The sequence below is a fragment of the Macrosteles quadrilineatus genome, unplaced genomic scaffold, assembly GCF_028750875.1.
Source record: "Macrosteles quadrilineatus isolate MER2022 unplaced genomic scaffold, UCM_ALF_1.0 Scaffold_47__1_contigs__length_942521, whole genome shotgun sequence".
Lineage (NCBI taxonomy): Eukaryota > Metazoa > Arthropoda > Insecta > Hemiptera > Cicadellidae > Macrosteles > Macrosteles quadrilineatus.
The window spans coordinates 603,750-623,182 of NW_026542640.1; the positions used below are offsets into that span (position 1 = coordinate 603,750).

A 19,433-nucleotide genomic window follows, 5' to 3' on the forward strand; every position below is an offset into this window, starting at 1 on the left:
GAAAATTTTATATTTGCTACAAAGTGAACTAGAACGAAAGTGGCATAAAGAAAAAACAAAATATAAAAACTGTGTTCTGAATTGTTTGGTCAAACAATTCACCCAATGTTTAAATATTAATAAATTGCCATGTAATACAAGATTTTCATAATTTTAGCAAAGATTGAAGCATAACAAAATACTCAGGTTTTGTCTTTTAACATGCTGGTACTCTAGATATTATTGAGTGTCTGTTTTATTTTGTATTTTGGCCATTCAAACAACTCCCCTGTAAAATATAATTTTTTTATCACAATTTTATTTACAATCTGTTTAGCTTTTTGAACATTTAGCAAATATGAGAACAATTAATAAAAAAACCCTAGTTAGTCCATCCATCAACAGACTAACTTAAAAATATTGAAGAAAAAAAGAAATAATAATTAAATTATTTAAACAAATCGTGAGCTGAGGTCTAAAACATAAATTAAATTAAATTAAATTAAATTCATTAAAATTAAAATTTAAAAGCTTAAAACTATTTTTAAATTCAAAGTACTGTAGAGGGAAATAGAAATATTACAGTCTGATTCAAAAGTATCATTTCCCTTCATGTATGTTAGGTACAACTACACCAAACCTAAACTATGAAATTAAAGCTTTTTACAACAAGGGGATTGTAAAAAAAGACAATTAAGAAATAAAACCTAACCTATAAGGAATGACTAAAAATAAGTAAATAATATATGTATATACCAGTAGATGTGGAGTAGCAAAACTACAAGAAGTGGAATTACAGCGCTATTTTCATTAAAACTATAAATTGTCATCATCAACAATGAAAACGCCAACAGAGTCTCTATGAAAATTGAACATAAGTATATATTTCAAAACAACAACAATAATTTAATTATAAAGTTTATAACTTGATACATTCTACCCGTAAACCGAGACTAAACAGTGCCCAGAACCAACCATCACAACAACTTTGACATGATTTTGCTCCTTGTTCTACATAAATCTTTTATTGTCATTGATGAAGTAGGATAGAATTCTCAAGAAGCAAAATTCTGACAGAGGTTGAATTTGAATTTTTTTAGACGGATACAGAATTGGATATTAAAAAGTTACCTATCGTATCATTTAAACAACCGTATTCATTCTTCTATCCATCAATTTTTGTACAAAATTAATTAATTTAAAATGTGTCTGTTTCTGTATATTTTTTGGAGAATTCATGGTTGATATTAGGATATGAGATGTGAAATGAGTCGGTAACTTATTATTTTCTTAGATTAAAATGTCTGAGTAAATAAATTTCTTAAAAAAATAATGATAGCAAATATAATAAAACAATGCTGACTACAGTAAAATCTCAGTTCGCAGATAGCCTAGTTAGGTACACACCGAGGTTAAAAAATAGCTGTTTCTCTAAGCTAGAATATTATTTATATTTATGTAATATATTTGAACAATATTTGATCTATGGGGGTAATATAAAAGAAGTAAAACACTACAAGTAGCTACTGAATAGCATACACAAGGGACAGGAGAAAAATATACAAAATATAAAAGAGGTTGTTATTGAATTTTGTTATTATGAATTTATAAATAAAACATAAAATGAGAACAATTTAGTCAATTTTATCAAAGTATTATATGTTAACGCAATTCCAATCAGTAGGAAAAAGTTGTATATGGTAAAGATACACTTTTAGATCTCTGAGAGAAGCATAATGTTTTATGAAAGATTAATAATTGGAAACTTTTGACTATTTGGTGGTTCAATTATGTTGACACCTCAATAAAAGTTGAAAAATTTTAATTGTTGTACAATTTAAATTCAGCATTCAAAGAAATTATTCAAACATGGAACACTTTAACAGTTTTTTTCTAATTTTAAATGTTATGTTACATTGATGACACTCAAAATAATTTTTAAAAACTTTTTAGCCAAGGCTGTTCCCTTGTAATACTGTTTCTATTTATTTAAATGCATTTTGTGTTTATATAGAAAACCACACTATTTACACAGACTCAACCATCTATTAGCGAGGGCGGTTTTTTAAGTAAGAACCAGTTTCGCAAATGAATCCGTACTTCGGTTGTACACCGCAACGAGGCACATCACCATTTACTGGCATCATTTGTGAACAGAACTACAGAAGCTGTCAGGTACGCTTTGCTTTAAGTTTTTAAAATTGCTTAACACGTTCACTGCGGGCCATCAAATGACAGGCGTAGCCTCAGCGCGGCGCAGCCCGCAGCGTCGAACAAACCCGATTGCCGGGTGTTTGGCTCTCATATTATGGTATGACGAATAGCAAATAACGTGCGGTGATGTCCTGTTTTATAACCAGAATCGACGTAGTTCGCTAAACACTCACATATAGCAGCACTGCTTGGAACGTAGCCGGTCTCATCGTATTGCCAATTGGAGGGAGAAAGACGGGACAACAAGTTGATTTTTAAGTTTGCCAGACAGGGATTTTATGGGGAAATTTTACTACCAACCTACAACACAACAAAAAGCAAGTCACCCACTACACGCTAACGTGGAATTGGTCTGCCTTCGACCGACGCTAGAGCAAAAACGATGATATACGAAAGGCATTGCCGAGCGTATCCGATCGGTTACAGCAGCGTCTGAACAGCGCTCGGCCTGTATCCGATACGCCCGCAGTGAACGTGTTAAACAATCAAATCTTCCGCCGCGTCCGAGGTAAGGTTAGTAATACTTATTTGATTACAAGAAACATCCATATTGGGTACCCACTAAAACACAATTCCTTACAAAAAGAGCATTTTCACGGCCATTTTTAAACTCCTAGCTTATTTCAGCTCTTTCTACACTATCCTTGCATCAGGGTCATAATCTCTAACCACCTGGTGATAAATGTTGGCATTGGATATGTTTCTTGTAATGAAAAAGTGTATAACTGATCTTACTTCAGACGCGGAGGGAGATTAGATTGCTAAGAAACTTTAAAAAACACACAGCAAAGCGTACATGACAGCTACAGAGCTGAAATTTGTATCATTTTATTCACAAATGATGCCATCAAATGGTGAAGCCTCGTTGCGGTGTATAACTGAAGTACGGATTCATATGCGAAACCGGTTCTTACTTAAAAAACCGCCATCGTATAACAATATACGAGACATATTTGGTTTATAACAGAGAAAGGTTGTTATTATACTGCAATATGTGTTTGGTATACTAGGGTCAAATTTCAACAGTAAAGCATAGCTACTCTGCATGTTGGTAAGCAATCCCAAAACAACCATAAGCGTTGACAAATTAATGCTATTCAATAACAACAACTTACACCTCGAATATTAGACAATTTTAATTGGGAGATTGACAGAAAATTATCTTTTACTAAAGCTTGAACATGGCAAAATTAAATTGAAACCAATAGTAAAAACTGACTATTGATTAACTATTTAAAGCTAGAATGGAGGTAACCAGCCTCGGAAAGTAATGTTATGTGATGGATTGTTTCATAGCGATAAACTTTAACAGTTTTGCTAAAATATAAAGATCAAAGCACATTGTATCGTAACAACAGCAAAGAGTTGAAGTTGGTAGCAGTAGCGTTGTAACATAATAGAGTAGCATTCGCCTCATTATACACCCACAAAGCTACACTCTTACATGTATAAATACTAAGTTGGTCTAATTAATCCACTTTGTATCAGGAAAGAGGTTTAGATAAATTATTGCCACACAAAAAATGCATTTTATGGAAGATCCGAAAGCCATAGATAAAAAATAGAAAGGCATTTAGACGATGTAGCGACAGAATTCATTTTCCCAACCCGAATTTCATGAAAATTAGTTCCTTGCCTTTAGAGAGAATGTGGTCAACAGAATTATCACCACCCGTGACATTTCCTGTCATCTCAGTGAGCTTCTGCATGAGGTTAGGCATCCCGGGCTGAGGTTCCTGGGCGGGCGGAGGTGCTACAGGTGGGGGCTTGTCAGGTGCGGGTAAGGTAGGTGCAGGTGGGGCCTTGTACTTGGACTGTGAGGCCATTCTCGTAGTTTCCTGCTGCTGCTGCTGTTGTTGTTGTTGCTGCTGCATTCTACCATCCTGCATCATATAAAAACTCATTATATTTGTTACTCAATCAGTTCCTCTTTGTAACCACATATAATTTGTTGACAAACGCAATCCTTTTCTCTAATTATTACAGTAATTCAGACACTGTAACAAGGAAGAAATTCAGTAAAATACTAAAATTTGAAAAAAATCTGTTCCCATACTAAGCATCATCATTTTGGGCGTTGCGGGTATGGTTTTGCATCACAGAGCAAAACCTTATCATATCATTTCTTGAGTTAAACAAATTCTCTAAAAAAAAAACACCTTGTTTGTTTGGGTTTCTTCCCCCTGTCTGTCTATAAAAATAAAAATCTGTCATATTAAAATCATAGCTCAATGTCATGAACATTAGAGTAGAAAATATCAACAAAATCATAAGATAAAAAATAGTTAATTTCTAATAATTAAAATTGGTATTTTAAAAGTTAAGGTATGGTTTAAATTGATGTTCAAAAGCCAATATCTTAGGACACTTATCAGTCCTGTGTACTCAATAAATAGCCTCTCCGCATATCTTTCTGAATTGCATCATTAGTGGAAGTTATTTGTGCCAAAAGTTACAGAATTAAACCTACTATAAACTTTTTAATAATCCTCTTAAAAACAAAAGATTTTTTTAAGTGCAGTATTGTACTTATATTTGTTGGTCTGAGATATTTGTGTTAAGTGGTTTTGGAGACTTACATGCATTATAATTACTGATTAAACTATCTAGTCATAGTGAACTACAAATTTATTCTTTGAATCCCTAAAAAAGAGAAAAATTACAGACATTATGTCCGACCCAAAAAACTATTTAATCGTTGACTTGACGACTATGCAATTTAACCTCACTTTATTTGATAGAGGAGTAGCAACGTGAAATATTAAACACACTTTAAAACTGTTTTTAATTTTTTGCTGATATTGATTGGGAACAGAATTTGACTTGTTTTAAGCATGGTAAAAATATGATAACCAAAATATTCACCACATCTAAGATTATTTAAAAAAGATCTTTTCAAAAAAAGTACTGCTTTAAAATGAGCATGCTTTTCAACTGAACTCTAATTCTTCTACCAAGTTTGTATATGATAAAAGCTGAAAATGTGTCAATATTTACATACAATGGGATTTAAACATGCACATCCCATGCTTATAACAAAGGAGCAGTAAAGCAACTAATATATTCAAACAAATTTTATACTGTATAAATCAACAGAAATATTTACAAGTATGTCAATCTTTTCAATTAATAGTGAGTTGAATCATAAAAAAGGAACATGATTGGATTGAAAATATACTCTGATTCACTTAAACTCTTAATCTGCTAAACACATTTTTAAACTTTAATGATATCAAGGAAACAACAATAAAAATGGATTGTGACTATTGTTTAGTTGGTCAATCTAACCAATTGGCATAAACAATTTGCAAACTCATGTGAAACACATTAAACTACAATCAAAATAAATGAACTCTATGTCTTCAGATGTATAGTTAATAAAAAAAATATGTTTGTAGGATTTAGTCAAAATAAATGTGTCATTAGGCGAAAAATGAGTAAACAAATTGAATTACTTTTTTTAATGCTGTTTAACAATAACCTTTGGTTTCAGTTACATAGGTTACTCAAATTATAACTGGATCTTTCACATTTTTATCCTCCACCACTATTACATTAACTTAACAATCATTCAACGCTTTTCAATAAATTTATCTTTGCTTGAAACATTTACAGACTTTTAACAATATTATACTTTTTTTATTTCTGTGACAGCCTATTTTATTACAGTATTATGTTACCTTTTAATTTGGCTGTTGCCTTTTCTTCTTGATGTTGCTAATCAAAGTCACTAAATTTCACCTAATTGCATTTGTGACTAGGACGACAACTTCAAGAACAAAAGGCTACTAGGACGACAACTTCAAGAACAAAAGGCTAAAACCAAATAAAAAAGTAACTTAATTATTATAAGTTCTTGAAACTGGGTAACCGTGAAGAGTCTACTTTTGTTTTTTTCACTTGGCAATGAGCGTGATATACCCTTGGCAGGTAGTAGGCTACAGTTATTGTGATCCAAAAAATTATGAACATTGATGGCAATACCGGTGCTTAGAATTAAACTTATTCAACTAGGATAAGTCCGGTTAATTTGGCAAGAGTAAATTATTAATATATTTAACTTAACAGAATGAGTCGTCAGGTAAAATGTGGCATCAATTATATGGAAAGAGCCAAATTTTTCATTTCCCTCCTATTGAAAATATATATATACAAAATGTAGAAATTGTGACATGTTAAGTAATGCAAAATCGATGTATATACTTGCATAAAATTTGAAAACATGGAATTAAAACTTAAGACGTGGATTGTAGCGAATTAAGGGAGAAAAAAATCTGAGTTCCAGAGTAAAAATTCAGAAAAATTAAGTCATGGCATTAGACATAACTCAAGATCAGGTGATCACTTTTATTCCTCTCAAGCTGAAAAGTTTATGACCAGCAATTTTTAATCCTATCACAAGTTCAAAATTATATGGAAACATGCATAGAATGTTTAACAAGATGATAAAGGGATCATAATTCATACTGAAATTACAATGTGGTCAAGTATTAGTTCCTCTCTGTTTCTCACTCCGAAACCTTGCCACATATCCATCACTGTTCAACATTGATCAAAACAACTACATTTATCTTAGCATGGAAGACAAAGGATATTGTAAACTAGAAGTGTAAGGCTTCTTCAAACAGAATGCATGGTAGCCAAATAACAGCCTTTTATAAGATGGTTATTGCTTGGAAATAAGATTTTTCTAATCGTCATCAAGCTTGCATTTAGAAGACACCAGTTCAAAATGGTATCACCCACACAGACCATGGTGTACTGAGAAATACAAAGATGATTTTTCGTATCTTCCATTCAAAATATAAGACTAAAGCTTTTGATTTAGATGTATAAAAATATAACGGATAATAGAACAGTTATGGATCATTAAAGTTATATCTGATGCTGTATTTAATTTAAAGTTTTAGCTTAAGCAAGGCAAAACAAAATATGATAAAAAAGCAATGTATAGATCAGAGTTTCTTACTTATGAAATCTTCTTTATGGAAACCTGTGAACCAATATGTTTCTTTTAACATTTATGACAACAAATATTCTTTTCTTTTAACCGGTATTTAACGTTTATATTATGTTAAGATAAGATATTTCAGAAGCAAATGGTTCACATGATTTCTTCTCCTTTTTCCCTTTTCCCTTTTCACGCATATTACTATTACAACAGATCTCTGCCAATTACAAAACAAACCAAAAGTATTTTCAAAAATAAATGAAGATTCACAATTTAAATGTTTAATTTTTAAAGGTTTTTTTTTTGCTATATATTAAGCAATCACAAATGTTACACGACTACCTAAAACATGTTCAATATAATTTATAAAAAGCTGTTCTTTTCATGAAATTGTTTACTTCAGTTTTAAATGTAATCTTTACTTATAATACATTTTTATTACATTAACTCCAACCCTGATGCAATTTTACAAAGTGCCTAATTCTTCGGTCTATTTCAGTGATAAACAAAACTATACTATTTATTAGTTTAATGAACAATTTTGTTTGTTTTTATGCTAGCTTAATTCCTTGATTGGGGAAGCTCGCTTGATCAATCGATTGGTTCTTACTATCAATTTCTTCATCCATTTGCAAATCATTGTTCAGTTAAATTAAATCAGTTTTAACTCTAAACAAAAAAAAATGTACAAGAAAAATTATCTTTACACGATAAATACAATACATTACACACGGATAAACCTTATATACAAAAGTCTTTAGAAAAACATTTTGACATGAAACCACAAAATTTGTTATTTCTGAAAACAACCCTACATGATGGACCTCAGTAATTATTAGTATGTACAAAAAGCTATATGTTGAAAATAACAAAATATATTTCAATCATAAATTATAATATTAAAAAATGTTTGCCACACTCAGTCATCAGCTGCTTTTTGTACTTTTTTTTTTTTAACAGAAAGTGATTGATTACAGAAAGGGACTGGTACAGCCAGCTGGAGTACAGTAAATTTACCAGTCAGTGTTGCAATAGGCTATACAACAAAACAATAAGGCTGTCAACCTCTGCACGCTATAGACTCGCCCACCGCAGTATTTAGTGTGATCATTTACAAATCAATTTATAGCAGAATGAAAGCATTACGACAGAGAATATTGAGAATTATACATTAAATAATTAATTGTTATCTCAAAAGAAATGAGCTAAAATCTTGTGCCTGATAAATCAAAAAACATATATGAGTAAGAGTCTTCCATGTTTTAAAAGTTGTGAAATAATATAAATATTATTAAGGTTAATCAGTGGTTTGGTCATCCTGTAATCCAGCTACTAGGAGGTCACGAATTGTGGATATTTATAGGCATGCACTGTGGATGCGATACTCCCTGGTGTGTATTAACGTCCGCACAGGTGAGTACTATGACTATCCGCAGTACTATCTTGATAATTAGACCAATTTGTATATACCAAAGGCAAAAATGTGATTCGGATTCCACTATAAACTGTAGGTCCCTTAGTTGCCTTTAGCTGTATGGGCTGTTAATTAACAGCTGTGTCTAAGGAATATGTCGGCCTTAGTCACTAACAAGACTAAAAGACCGCGCCACTCATCCTACACTCATCTCCATTCATACTTGGCTTAAATACCTACTTTGTATGGTCGTCATTTCATTAAAATGTATTAAAGTATGTATGGCTTGCAATCTTACACTGTATTTTTGTTGCGGTTAGTGTGGCAAAAACATCGTACGAGACTAATCCATAAAAGCTTTTACTGTACTGACATGAAATCCCGTGCTCGTACCATAAACACCTACTAACTGGTCTTGTAACTTAGTATATTATTATTTCAATTTTATAATTAATTAATACGGAAAAAATATTCAACAACAACGAACTGAACCAAGATATTTGAATCAAAAATCTTAGTGCAACACATCAACTTAATATACAAAGTCATATTTCGAGCTATTGCGGATCAATGTGATGCATTTTGTACCAATATGAGAATTCACTTAGTTCATTCAAGTATACAGGGTGGATGGAAAGTTACGGGATAGATAAATATTTCAAAAAGTAATAAAGGTAGAGCTTCAAAACTTGGTACACAGTTACTAGGCACTAAACTCATTTTAACACATTGTTCAGTGATGTGCTACCTCCTCAGGGGGACGGCCCTCTAGGAGTCCGAAGAAAATCTTAAATAAAAGCATAGGTTGATATGCACATCAAATTAAAGAGCTTTACTAGTAGAATACAATGGCGCAAATTTCAACTCAAACGTACAACTGAGTCAAAAATGGCAGCCGTTCAAAAATGTCTTGAATTCGCCATTTTGAATCTTTGAACGGCTGCCATTTTTTACTCAGTTGTACGTTTGAGTTGAAATTTGCGCCATTGTATTCTACTAGTAAAGCTCTTTAATTTGATGTGCATATCTACCTTTGCAAAGTTGCATATGTTTATGATTTTAGATTTTCTTCTGACTTCTAGCAGTCTTGAAGAGGTGAGGTAGCGTACTGTGCATTGCAAATTTAATGCATCTTTGAATAGCTTTCATTTCTGACTTGGTTGTCGGTTTATTCCAGGTTTGCGGCATTGGATTTTACTAACCAATACCTCTAAGCGCATAAAAACCTATGCTAATATTTAAGATTTTCTTCGGACTCCTCGCGGGCCGTCCCACTAAAGAGGTATCACATCACTGAATAGTGTGTTAAAATTATTTTAATGCCCAGTAACTGTTTACCAAGTTTTGAAGCTCTATCTTTATTACTTTTTGAAATATTTAACCGTCCTGGGACTTTTTTCCACCCTGTATATGCAGCAAAATAAGAGATGTGTTGTGTTAGCTAGCGTAAAGTTATTTCAAGTCACTCGTTCACTGGTCAAAACAGTGTTGTCGGTAATTGACAAGCAGTTTGTTGAGTCAACAAAGAGATAATCCACTTGGTTCCCAGAGCAGGTAGCCCAAAACCACTCATTTAAAAGATTTGTACTTACGACTGTTTTTTAAAGAATCCGTTTCAGTTCAGTTCTAAGAATTGAAAAGTTTCACATAACAGCATTGTTTACTTACATATCAGCATTGTTTTACTTAACAACACGGGTAACGGACCAATGAGGTTTAAGGATCGAGGGAGAAGAAGAAAAATTGAAAAGCTTCGAACTTCAACTAATCAGATGATTACCAATTTCATTGTTAACGATTGGTGCATTTAATGATTGGTACAATGAGTCGTTGCATCAATGTCAGAGGCAATGAGAGGTTATAAAAAAAAAATAACCTCTCTCAGAAGTTTTGAGTATAGAGCAAGAGCCCATGACTGCCAGACCTTTGTTATTTTATAAAAGCTGAAAGTTTCTCAGCAAATGCCCCCAATTCAGTTAAGAATGATCGGCAACTATGAAATTTGGATCTTGTTTACTTTGGCAAGAAAAATGTAACAAAGGTCTGAAATTTACAAATAATCTTCGTTATAGTAAAAAGCTTGGTTCTTTCATATTTTCTTCTGAAGAATGTTAGAAATCATTTCCTCCATTGCTAGACACTTTGTGTGGTTTAAACCACGGCCGCCTTTAACTTTAGCGGCATTTAAAGTGGCAATGTTGCAAGTGGTGTTGTAACAGCTGTTAGTTTGGCAGCAGCTAATGGTATTTGTGTATTTACGAACGCTTGGTTACTGGACTATGACAATATTAACTCCACTTTAAAAGTACAAAAATTGATTTTCTATTTAAATATTGTTTTTGTTTCCAATTCTACATGTTTTATTTTCAATCTTTCAATAAATTTATGTCCATAAATTTTAATTTAAATGAATAAAACGTGAAATAATGAGCTGGTGTTACCTGTCTGCCATGTTATCTTATGGGACGTCTGGCGCTAGACAACACCACTTGCGACGATGCCAATTCTACCAGGCCGCGGCCTGTACTTAGAGGTGGCCGTGTTTAAACCCTCTGCCAGACACCCTTAAAACTTAGGTATGACGAAGATTTATTTTCACAACTTAAACCATTATTATCTTTGAAACGGTTAGGTTTATGAAAAAATCACAAGAATAAAATCTTCTTAAAATTACATTTTCTACCAGAACACATCATAAAATAAAGGATGTTCCATAAGAAAAATCAAAGTTGGGGGCCATATTGGAAAAATGGCGGCTAAAATATTTTTTTTGACTTGACTACAATTTAAAAAAAAAAATCTAACGCACTTACCATTTAACTTTTTTTGATATCTCTTATAGTTTTTAAATAAAACGGCTGGCACACTTATATCAATCACCCTGTATAATAGGTACAGTAGTTACAAACAGTGACTTCAAAACACTGCAAGAATAAACAAACAATTAAATTCAAATATAACATATGTTTACATCAAACATATGGTTTATTATAAAAACAGATTGTGAAGAAGAAAGTAGTAATTTCACCATTTAAATTTGGCAAAGAAACCTGTTTCAAACTGGAACTGAATCTACTGTTTGCAGGTAACAGTTAAGCTTATCACGGCAGACTTTAAGGTGTCTGGCAAGATAAAATAACCAACCAAAGTGTCCGGCTTTTGAGAAAACGTCTTTTGATAGCTCCCCAAGTAACATATATCAATTTCAGCTGTTATAAAATGACAAAAATAAATTTTCGTCATACCTAAGTTTTAAGGGTGTCTGGCAGAGGGTTTAAACACGGCCACCCCTAAGTACAGGCCGCGGCCTGGTAGAATTGGCAACGTCGCAAGTGGTGTTGTCTAGCGCCAGACGTCCCATAAGATAACATGGCAGGCAGGTGACACCAGCTCATTATTTCACGTTTTATTCATTAAAATTAAAATTTATGAATATAAATTTATTGAAAGATTGAAAATAAAACATGTAGAATTGAAAACAAAAACAATATTTAAATAGAAAATCAATTTTTGTACTTTTAAAGTGGAGTCAATATTGTCATAGTCCAGTAACCAAGCGTTCGTAAATACACAAATACCATTAGCTGCTGCCAAACTAACAGCTGTTACAACACCACTTGCAACGTTGCCACTTCGAATGCCGCGGCCTGGAGTTATAGGCGGCCTTGGTTTAAACCACACAAAGTGTCTGGCAATGGAGGAAATGATTTCTAACATTATTCAGAAGAAAATATGAAAGAACCAAGCTTTATACTATAACGAAGATTGTTTGTAAATTTTAGACCTTTGTTACCTTTTTGTTGCCAAAGTAACCAAGATCCAAATGTCATAGTCGCCGATCATTCTTAACTGAATTGGGGGCATTTGCTGAGAAACTTTCAGCTTTTATTAAATGAGGAAGGTCTGGCAGTCATGGGCTCTTGGGCTAGTTGTGATTAAAAGTAATTAAAAACCGGTCGTAGGTAAAGTAGAGTACGCAACTCCTGTAAATACCTTAAAATTTAAGGCTATTACCTTAAATTTTCTACACTTGTCATTAACACTATCTTTATGTGATCGTTGCGTAATAGTAGTTTACGCAACGATTGTGTTAAGTGAGTCTTAACGACACGAGTAGAAAATACTTACTTTAGTGTAGTTAGTTTTTAGAAGTATATATATTTTTTTTACTTATAATTAGAATATTACAATAACGACTTTGAAATATTTTATGAAATTACTTTGTGAATTTATAAAAACTGTCATTTTGTTTTGTTGTATATATTTGTAACTATTTGGGAAAATAAACATTATTCTTATTCTTATTCTTACTTTTTAAAGCTGTTTTAAGATAGAATAATGAACCGCAATGAGACTTTTAATTCCCTTCCCAAGATAAGACGAAATATGCTGATTTATGAATTAACTTTACAATATCACTAATGTATTCAAATTCTAAAATATTTGAAAAACCGATAACATCAACTAAATAAAAATATCTGCTTGTATGTTAATGCTTTGACAGCAAATGCAGTTGAATAAAAATGCTCCAAATTCAAGTTTGCAGTCTAACATCTAATTGATAACAGTTTTATATTTTTGAAAGTTCTAAGCTGTTGTTTTTTAATCCAGAGAATAACTAACCATATTGAATGGCCTGGTTTTGAATTAATGTTTATTATTTTACTTATTCCGAGATCAAATTGGCCTAAATAAAGTAACACATTTGACCAACTATGGTATATTCTGATTGTCCCTGTTTGGTTAAATTATTTTATGTCTGAAAACAAAAAACAAAAACTAATATGTCTAAAAACAAAAACTAATATCTAGCTGGGAAAGCTTATATTTTAATCAATTGAGAAATCTTTATCAGAATTAAGTGTAAATTAATTCTTTTTAGGTACTTTTATATGTTATTTTATTTTTCGATTGTATGATTTTTCTGTAAGGATTTTAGTTCTTAATACAATGTAGGAATAGCGTATACTCTGTAAGACCAGTAACAATATCAAATTAATTTAATTTCATTCCTTGACCGAAAAAAAAACAAAAAAAAAACTAAAAGCAAAACAAATGTTATAAACGGTAAACAAATCCAACACTAAAATTAATATTCCAAAGCAGAGGATAAGTAATATATTAAAAATTGATCTACATGACATGTTGTAGAAACAATTGAGGTTTTGACAAAAGTCAAGTGATAATCATTCTACAATAAATTTAAACCTACCTTCTCCTGGACAAACATTAGTAAGTATTTATGAAAAAAGGTTATTCTATTTTATCATGCTTCTTCCACAAACTTCAAAACTCCAATGCTGAGGTACTGGTAATCTACCAATGTGTTTTTGATATTAGAATTTAAAATTATTTGGATTATTATCAATTAATTATACATTTGAAAGCATTAAACCTAGTTACACTAAATATAACATTTCCGAAAGGAAGAAGCATTACTCTATAAGAACTGGGTCTAAAAATATGCTACTAGCCTAAACTATGGTAGTATGTGATGCTTGTACTGTGAAATTATTAGTACAGGTTCTATATTGCAAGCAATACAAACATTTAAAAGATACTTTATCGGAAAACAAGCAAATGTAAGATTATAAGAGCATGACGACAGCGACACAAACGTAATGGAAAGGTGAAGCTACGTATGGCATCCAAGTGAAGCTACGCACATCGCACATGCCGTGTGAGCGTGTGTGTTTGTGAGTTAGGCCTACCTGTACCTGACCTTAGGTGTATGTTCGTGTGCTTAGCTTACCTGCCGGCCTTCTACTTGTGTGGGTACGGGGCAGGCATCTAAAGAGAGAGAGAGAAGACAGATAGATAGACAGAGAGATAGAGGAAGAAGGAGGACATTACAGGCCGGAAAGATTACAAATATTTCAGTGTACTTTCGTCATTTGTACAGGGTACACCCAAGTGTACAATCCATGTAGTTTTCATGTATTATGTATTTTATCGTAGATATAGTATTGGCGTGTCTCTGAAATTGTGAGCTGAATTGTTTCAAACAAATCGTAGTAATAATCGGGGTCCGGCTGTATTGTTATTTTACTTTGGTGTAGAAAGATGTTAAACTTCAATATTTATTTATATTTGAAAAAAAGAGACAAGAAACAAATGGAACACAGCAACATGCGACAGATGTTGCAATCGTATAATCAATCACACAATCAAACTTGAAACATCCAAAACATCGGGAGAAATATGTGAACATTGTTGGTAGACTTTAAATAACTTTCTTTTAATTCTTATAGACATTTGTTCTGACAGAGATTGTCAGATTTAAGTATTTATAAGGCAAATAGATCTGTAAAACTAGAAAAATAAAATATTATCACTGATTATTAAGTGATTATAATGTTGTTAGCAGGAATACCTTAAGTTTACTTCTAGAGAAGTCCTTATTTATCGGAAAACAAAATGGCTTTTTTAAAAGTTTGAATAATTAGTGACAGTGATGGGTAGCCTACTATAACGACCTTCATGGCTACTTGAAAGAACCTTTAATCATGAAACTGAAAAAAACAAACTATCTAATTCTACCGGATGCGACGAAAAACCCATCTATTTTATGTAGTGCACTGTTCAGCGACAGGTCGTCTGAGAGTGGTGGGGTTGGAAACCCTACACGATGCCATTATCTGTGGTCATAGAGCAGTGGTCACCTGAGCAACGTGCGTTTGTTATCAAACCAAATTAAAAAAATAATAATTCATTCATTGCAACTCATTGGCAGTTCCGTGCATTCTTCTAATGAGGGTGACGTGGATTCAGTGAAGTAGCACAATCACGTGTTGGGTTACTAACATTAGAACAACGGGTTCTGCCTTGAAAAAAGAGATGACAAGCCTGTCCAAAGCAGATCGGACGCCAGACAACTAACATTCAATAGAGTTCAAGTTGCTGTGGAAAACAGGCCCGCCCGAAAACAAGCATTTGCTTTGAACATGTCTGACTGCTCGGTTACACTAATTTCGATCTTAATTCTTATCCCTACAGATTAATTTTTATTAATCTTTGTTTTGTTGATTACCCATACAGATAATCGCGGTGGAACCTCTCCATCTCAACCTAATTTAAAGAATGCATGGAGATGCCGCTAAGATGCAATGACTGAAACATTACATTTTTTAAACTACAGGGTTATTCAAAATGAACGACCCAGTTTTAACGCTTTATAACTTTTAAACTATTAAACTTGGTTGGAAACCCTACACGTTGCCATTATCTGTAGTCAGAGATCAGTGGTCCTCTGAGCAACAGGCGTTTTTTATAAAGTACAAGGTTATTCTAAATGATGGACCCATTTTTAATACCTACTTTATAATTTTTATACTATTAAACTTACCGCTATAAAATACACATCAAACGAAAAAGCAACTCAAAGAGTTTATGCCTTCCAAAGACACATCATTTAACAAAATCGATCCAACAGAACTGTAGATTTAATTGTACAAAGTTAAAAAGTAATCTCCAACTTTTTTTACCACTAGAAATTTGGAGGTTACTTGACGTTTTTGCAAATAACTTTTAAATGGTGAGGAAATTGACCAAAGTGGAAGGTATTATTCCGAAAGAGAATAAAATTTCCTACAACTTAGTATTAGGCATTTTTTGAAAATACAGTAGACCCCCTCTTAACCGACCTCGTATTAACCGATAATCGGATTATCCACCTTCGATCGTAAAATAATACAGTTTGTTTTAACCGACCTTGCTTTGAGAGCAGCTCGGTTTAACCGCCGCTTTCTAGGAATCTCGGCATTTCCGCTCCCACGCTGGGCGATGAGAACTTAACCATACGCTTATCTCCACAGGATATGACTAAGAATAAATTATTTTGTATTGATCGCAAAAATTATAGCATAGCCTATTGTCAATTTGTCATCATCATTCGTAATGCGAGCACATCTGATCTGATTTGTTATCTGTACGGCAAATTTATAACATCATAAAGTGTGCGTTACCTGATTATCTTATCACTGGAATAAACAAACAGAAACAACACAACTTGTAGGGAGGGCAGGGAAAGGGGGTTTACAACTCCAAGGTCAAGATAGTTTTTGTGCCTGGAGCCTCCATTGAGAGGTTATAAACATCCTGTCTTGTAACAAAATGGTTGCTTGCATCTTTAATTTCGACAAAAGGTTCTTTACTGTATCAATTAATACATTACAGTACTAAAGTTACGGTATTGAAATATTTTTATTGATTAATTTTTATTGACTCTTGCCTACTATTATAATATATTCCACTGAAAGTAGGCCTATTTGACTTAACCGTGTTTTGTGTTTATTTGTGACTTTTCTGTCAATACGAAAAAGGAGATAAGAGTAGTTTATTTTATAAATAATGCATGTATGGCTTCAAAATAATGATTATATAATTCCAAATGAATAGCACTTCATTATATTATGATTTTAGGGATTGCCCGTTTTAACCGACCTATTGAGTCATCCGACCTAGGTCCGGTCCCATTAGGGTCGGTTAAGAGGGGGTCTATTGTACTCAAGAAAGGTACCAAAAATTGCCTCAAAATGAAAAAAAAAAAATTGAAAATTCCCGTCTTCAATGTAGACAATAAACATAGCAAACATTAAATTTCACACTTTTTTATTTTAAGCCAAATTTAGGCTACATTTATTAAATATTTTCAAGATATGCATAATAGTGGATTGTAGGAAATTTTATTCTCTTTCGGAATATTACCTTCCACTTTGGTCAATTTCCTCACCATTTAAAAGTTATTTGCAAAAACGTCAAGTAACCTCCAAATTTCTAGTGGTAAAAAAAGTTGGAGATTACTTTTTAACTTTGTACAATTAAATCTACAGTTCTGTTGGATCGATTTTGTTAAATGATGTGTCTTTGGAAGGCATAAACTCTTTGAGTTGCTTTTTCGTTTGATGTGTATTTTATAGCGGTAAGTTTAATAGTATAAAAATTATAAAGTAGGTATTAAAAATGGGTCCATCATTTAGAATAACCTTGTACTTTATAAAAAACGCCTGTTGCTCAGAGGACCACTGATCTCTGACTACAGATAATGGCAACGTGTAGGCTTTCCCACAAGCCCATCACCACCACCCTCAGACGACCTGTCGCTGAACAGTGCGCTACAGAAAATAGAACGGTTTTTTTGCCGCACCCTGTGTTTGCACCCCATGTAGGTTTCAACATAGTCTTAGGATACTTATGTTCCATAAAAAAAATTGATCAAATGCACAGATAGAACACATGACATTGTTGAAACAAACATTCAAACTAAACGAATTTACTGTTTTCTTTATTGAACTTTAAACTGACCAGGTTCATCATAAAACCTTCCATAAAATAAAGAATTTTATGAAGATTTTTTCATAAACAAACATTAATTACCGTACATCATCCAAATATCCTTTTTATTAGTTACGATAGCACGGAATACAATATGACACAATCAGCACTATAAGTGTTCCTGTGGCAATAATAGGCTTCGTATAATGATGTATATGTTTTGGTAAAGTATGAAATGCAGTAATAATAATAGGGATTTATACACTATGACCGGGCATGGTGTATAATAGCTACCAATTCTATACATGGTGCCAGAAAAAAGTATTACGAAAAGAGAAAGAGGTCCACAGAAACTATTTAATTTCAAATATTGAAATATTTTTTGTAGTTCGATTAGTTTAGGTTAGGTTCGTTTATATTAGATTATTTAATAGAAAACAAGGATTCAAAAGTCTAAAACGTCCTACAATTACAAATTTCATCATTTGTTGGACTTTACTTGGAGAGCCATCATACATTCTAAAAAATGACTGGGCAAAGTATATAGGCTAGTAAGTATATATAGGCTAGTAAGTATATATAGGATAGTAAGCTTTATTTCATACTTTGTCTGCCTCATTTTACAACTTTTGTAAGATTGTAAACAAAACAGCTAGAAGAAATCATATTAGTGATACTGTACAACACTTTACTAAAATCATTTAAATCAGCCTCAAAACAAACACAGTTTAATATGTTACATTTTTATCCAACATTTCTAGATTATTGAGTTATTTAAATGCACTGCTTCCATGTTAATTTAATCTGTGTAGGAAATAAATTAATTTTTAGACATGTATTATGAAATTTTTTAAATGGCATTATTTTAATGAAGGTTCTAAAAGTTTAATCAAAATATATATATAAAATAGTTATCTATTTTTTATCAAATTTTAAAAGGTACAGTAAATTTTGATCCAACATCTAATGATTATCGAGATATTCAATTTCAATTGCGTCCCATGTTATCTGTATGTATAAAGAATACATTAATTTATGTAGACCGTTATGCATTTTTTATTGCATTTTAAACTATATTTATTTTATCGTAGGCTTTAAAGGCTAAAAAAATAGAAAAAAGTCCATGAAGCAGAAAACCTAGGTACTATTGGGCCAATGTTATTAAATACTGGGCGTAGATCTATACATTTCTTTTTACTATAGACCTGCTTATGGATTTTAAAAATCAGCGGCTGGAAAAACGCATAGCTTGCAGGTTTGTTAATACAAGATTATTTTTATATGCTCTCATTTTGCTTTCTATATTTTATATCAATACAAACGGGAGAACACAGTAGTTTCCCTTCATGTGAGTAAATATTTGCGGGTGCATTTTGAAGGAGGAATATAAAATGGTGGGTAATGAGAAGGTAATGGAATATACAAATAGATTATTTGTGGATATCAAGATTATTAACTGCTTAATTATGGCAAACAAGTAGTTTTTTATTTTGTAAAAAATTATAGGTTTCATATCCACATAGTAGAGTAATTGAGCATACGTTTTTGTTTACTATCGATAATTCAAAAGCAAATGATATTGTACACCATTCAAATTACTGC

The 19,433-nt window shown here is 32.3% G+C and overlaps 1 protein-coding gene across 20 annotated transcripts in view; it reads right to left on the bottom strand.

The window, feature by feature from the left end:
• Positions 1-447: 447 nt before the first annotated feature.
• Positions 448-19,433, bottom strand: part of LOC129005957 (RIMS-binding protein 2-like) — a 245,772-nt gene continuing 226,786 nt past the window's right edge. For 19 of the 20 annotated variants that reach the window (XM_054435014.1, XM_054435013.1, XM_054435010.1 and 16 more), the window contains 2 exons: positions 14,311-14,348; positions 448-4,076 (listed from right to left, as the gene is read on the bottom strand). In XM_054435014.1, coding sequence (XP_054290989.1) covers positions 3,789-4,076; positions 14,311-14,348 — 326 coding nt within the window. In that variant the 3' untranslated portion in view covers positions 448-3,788. The remainder of the gene's footprint in view (positions 4,077-14,310; positions 14,349-19,433) is intronic. The other variant, XM_054435017.1, reaches the window with a different exon arrangement.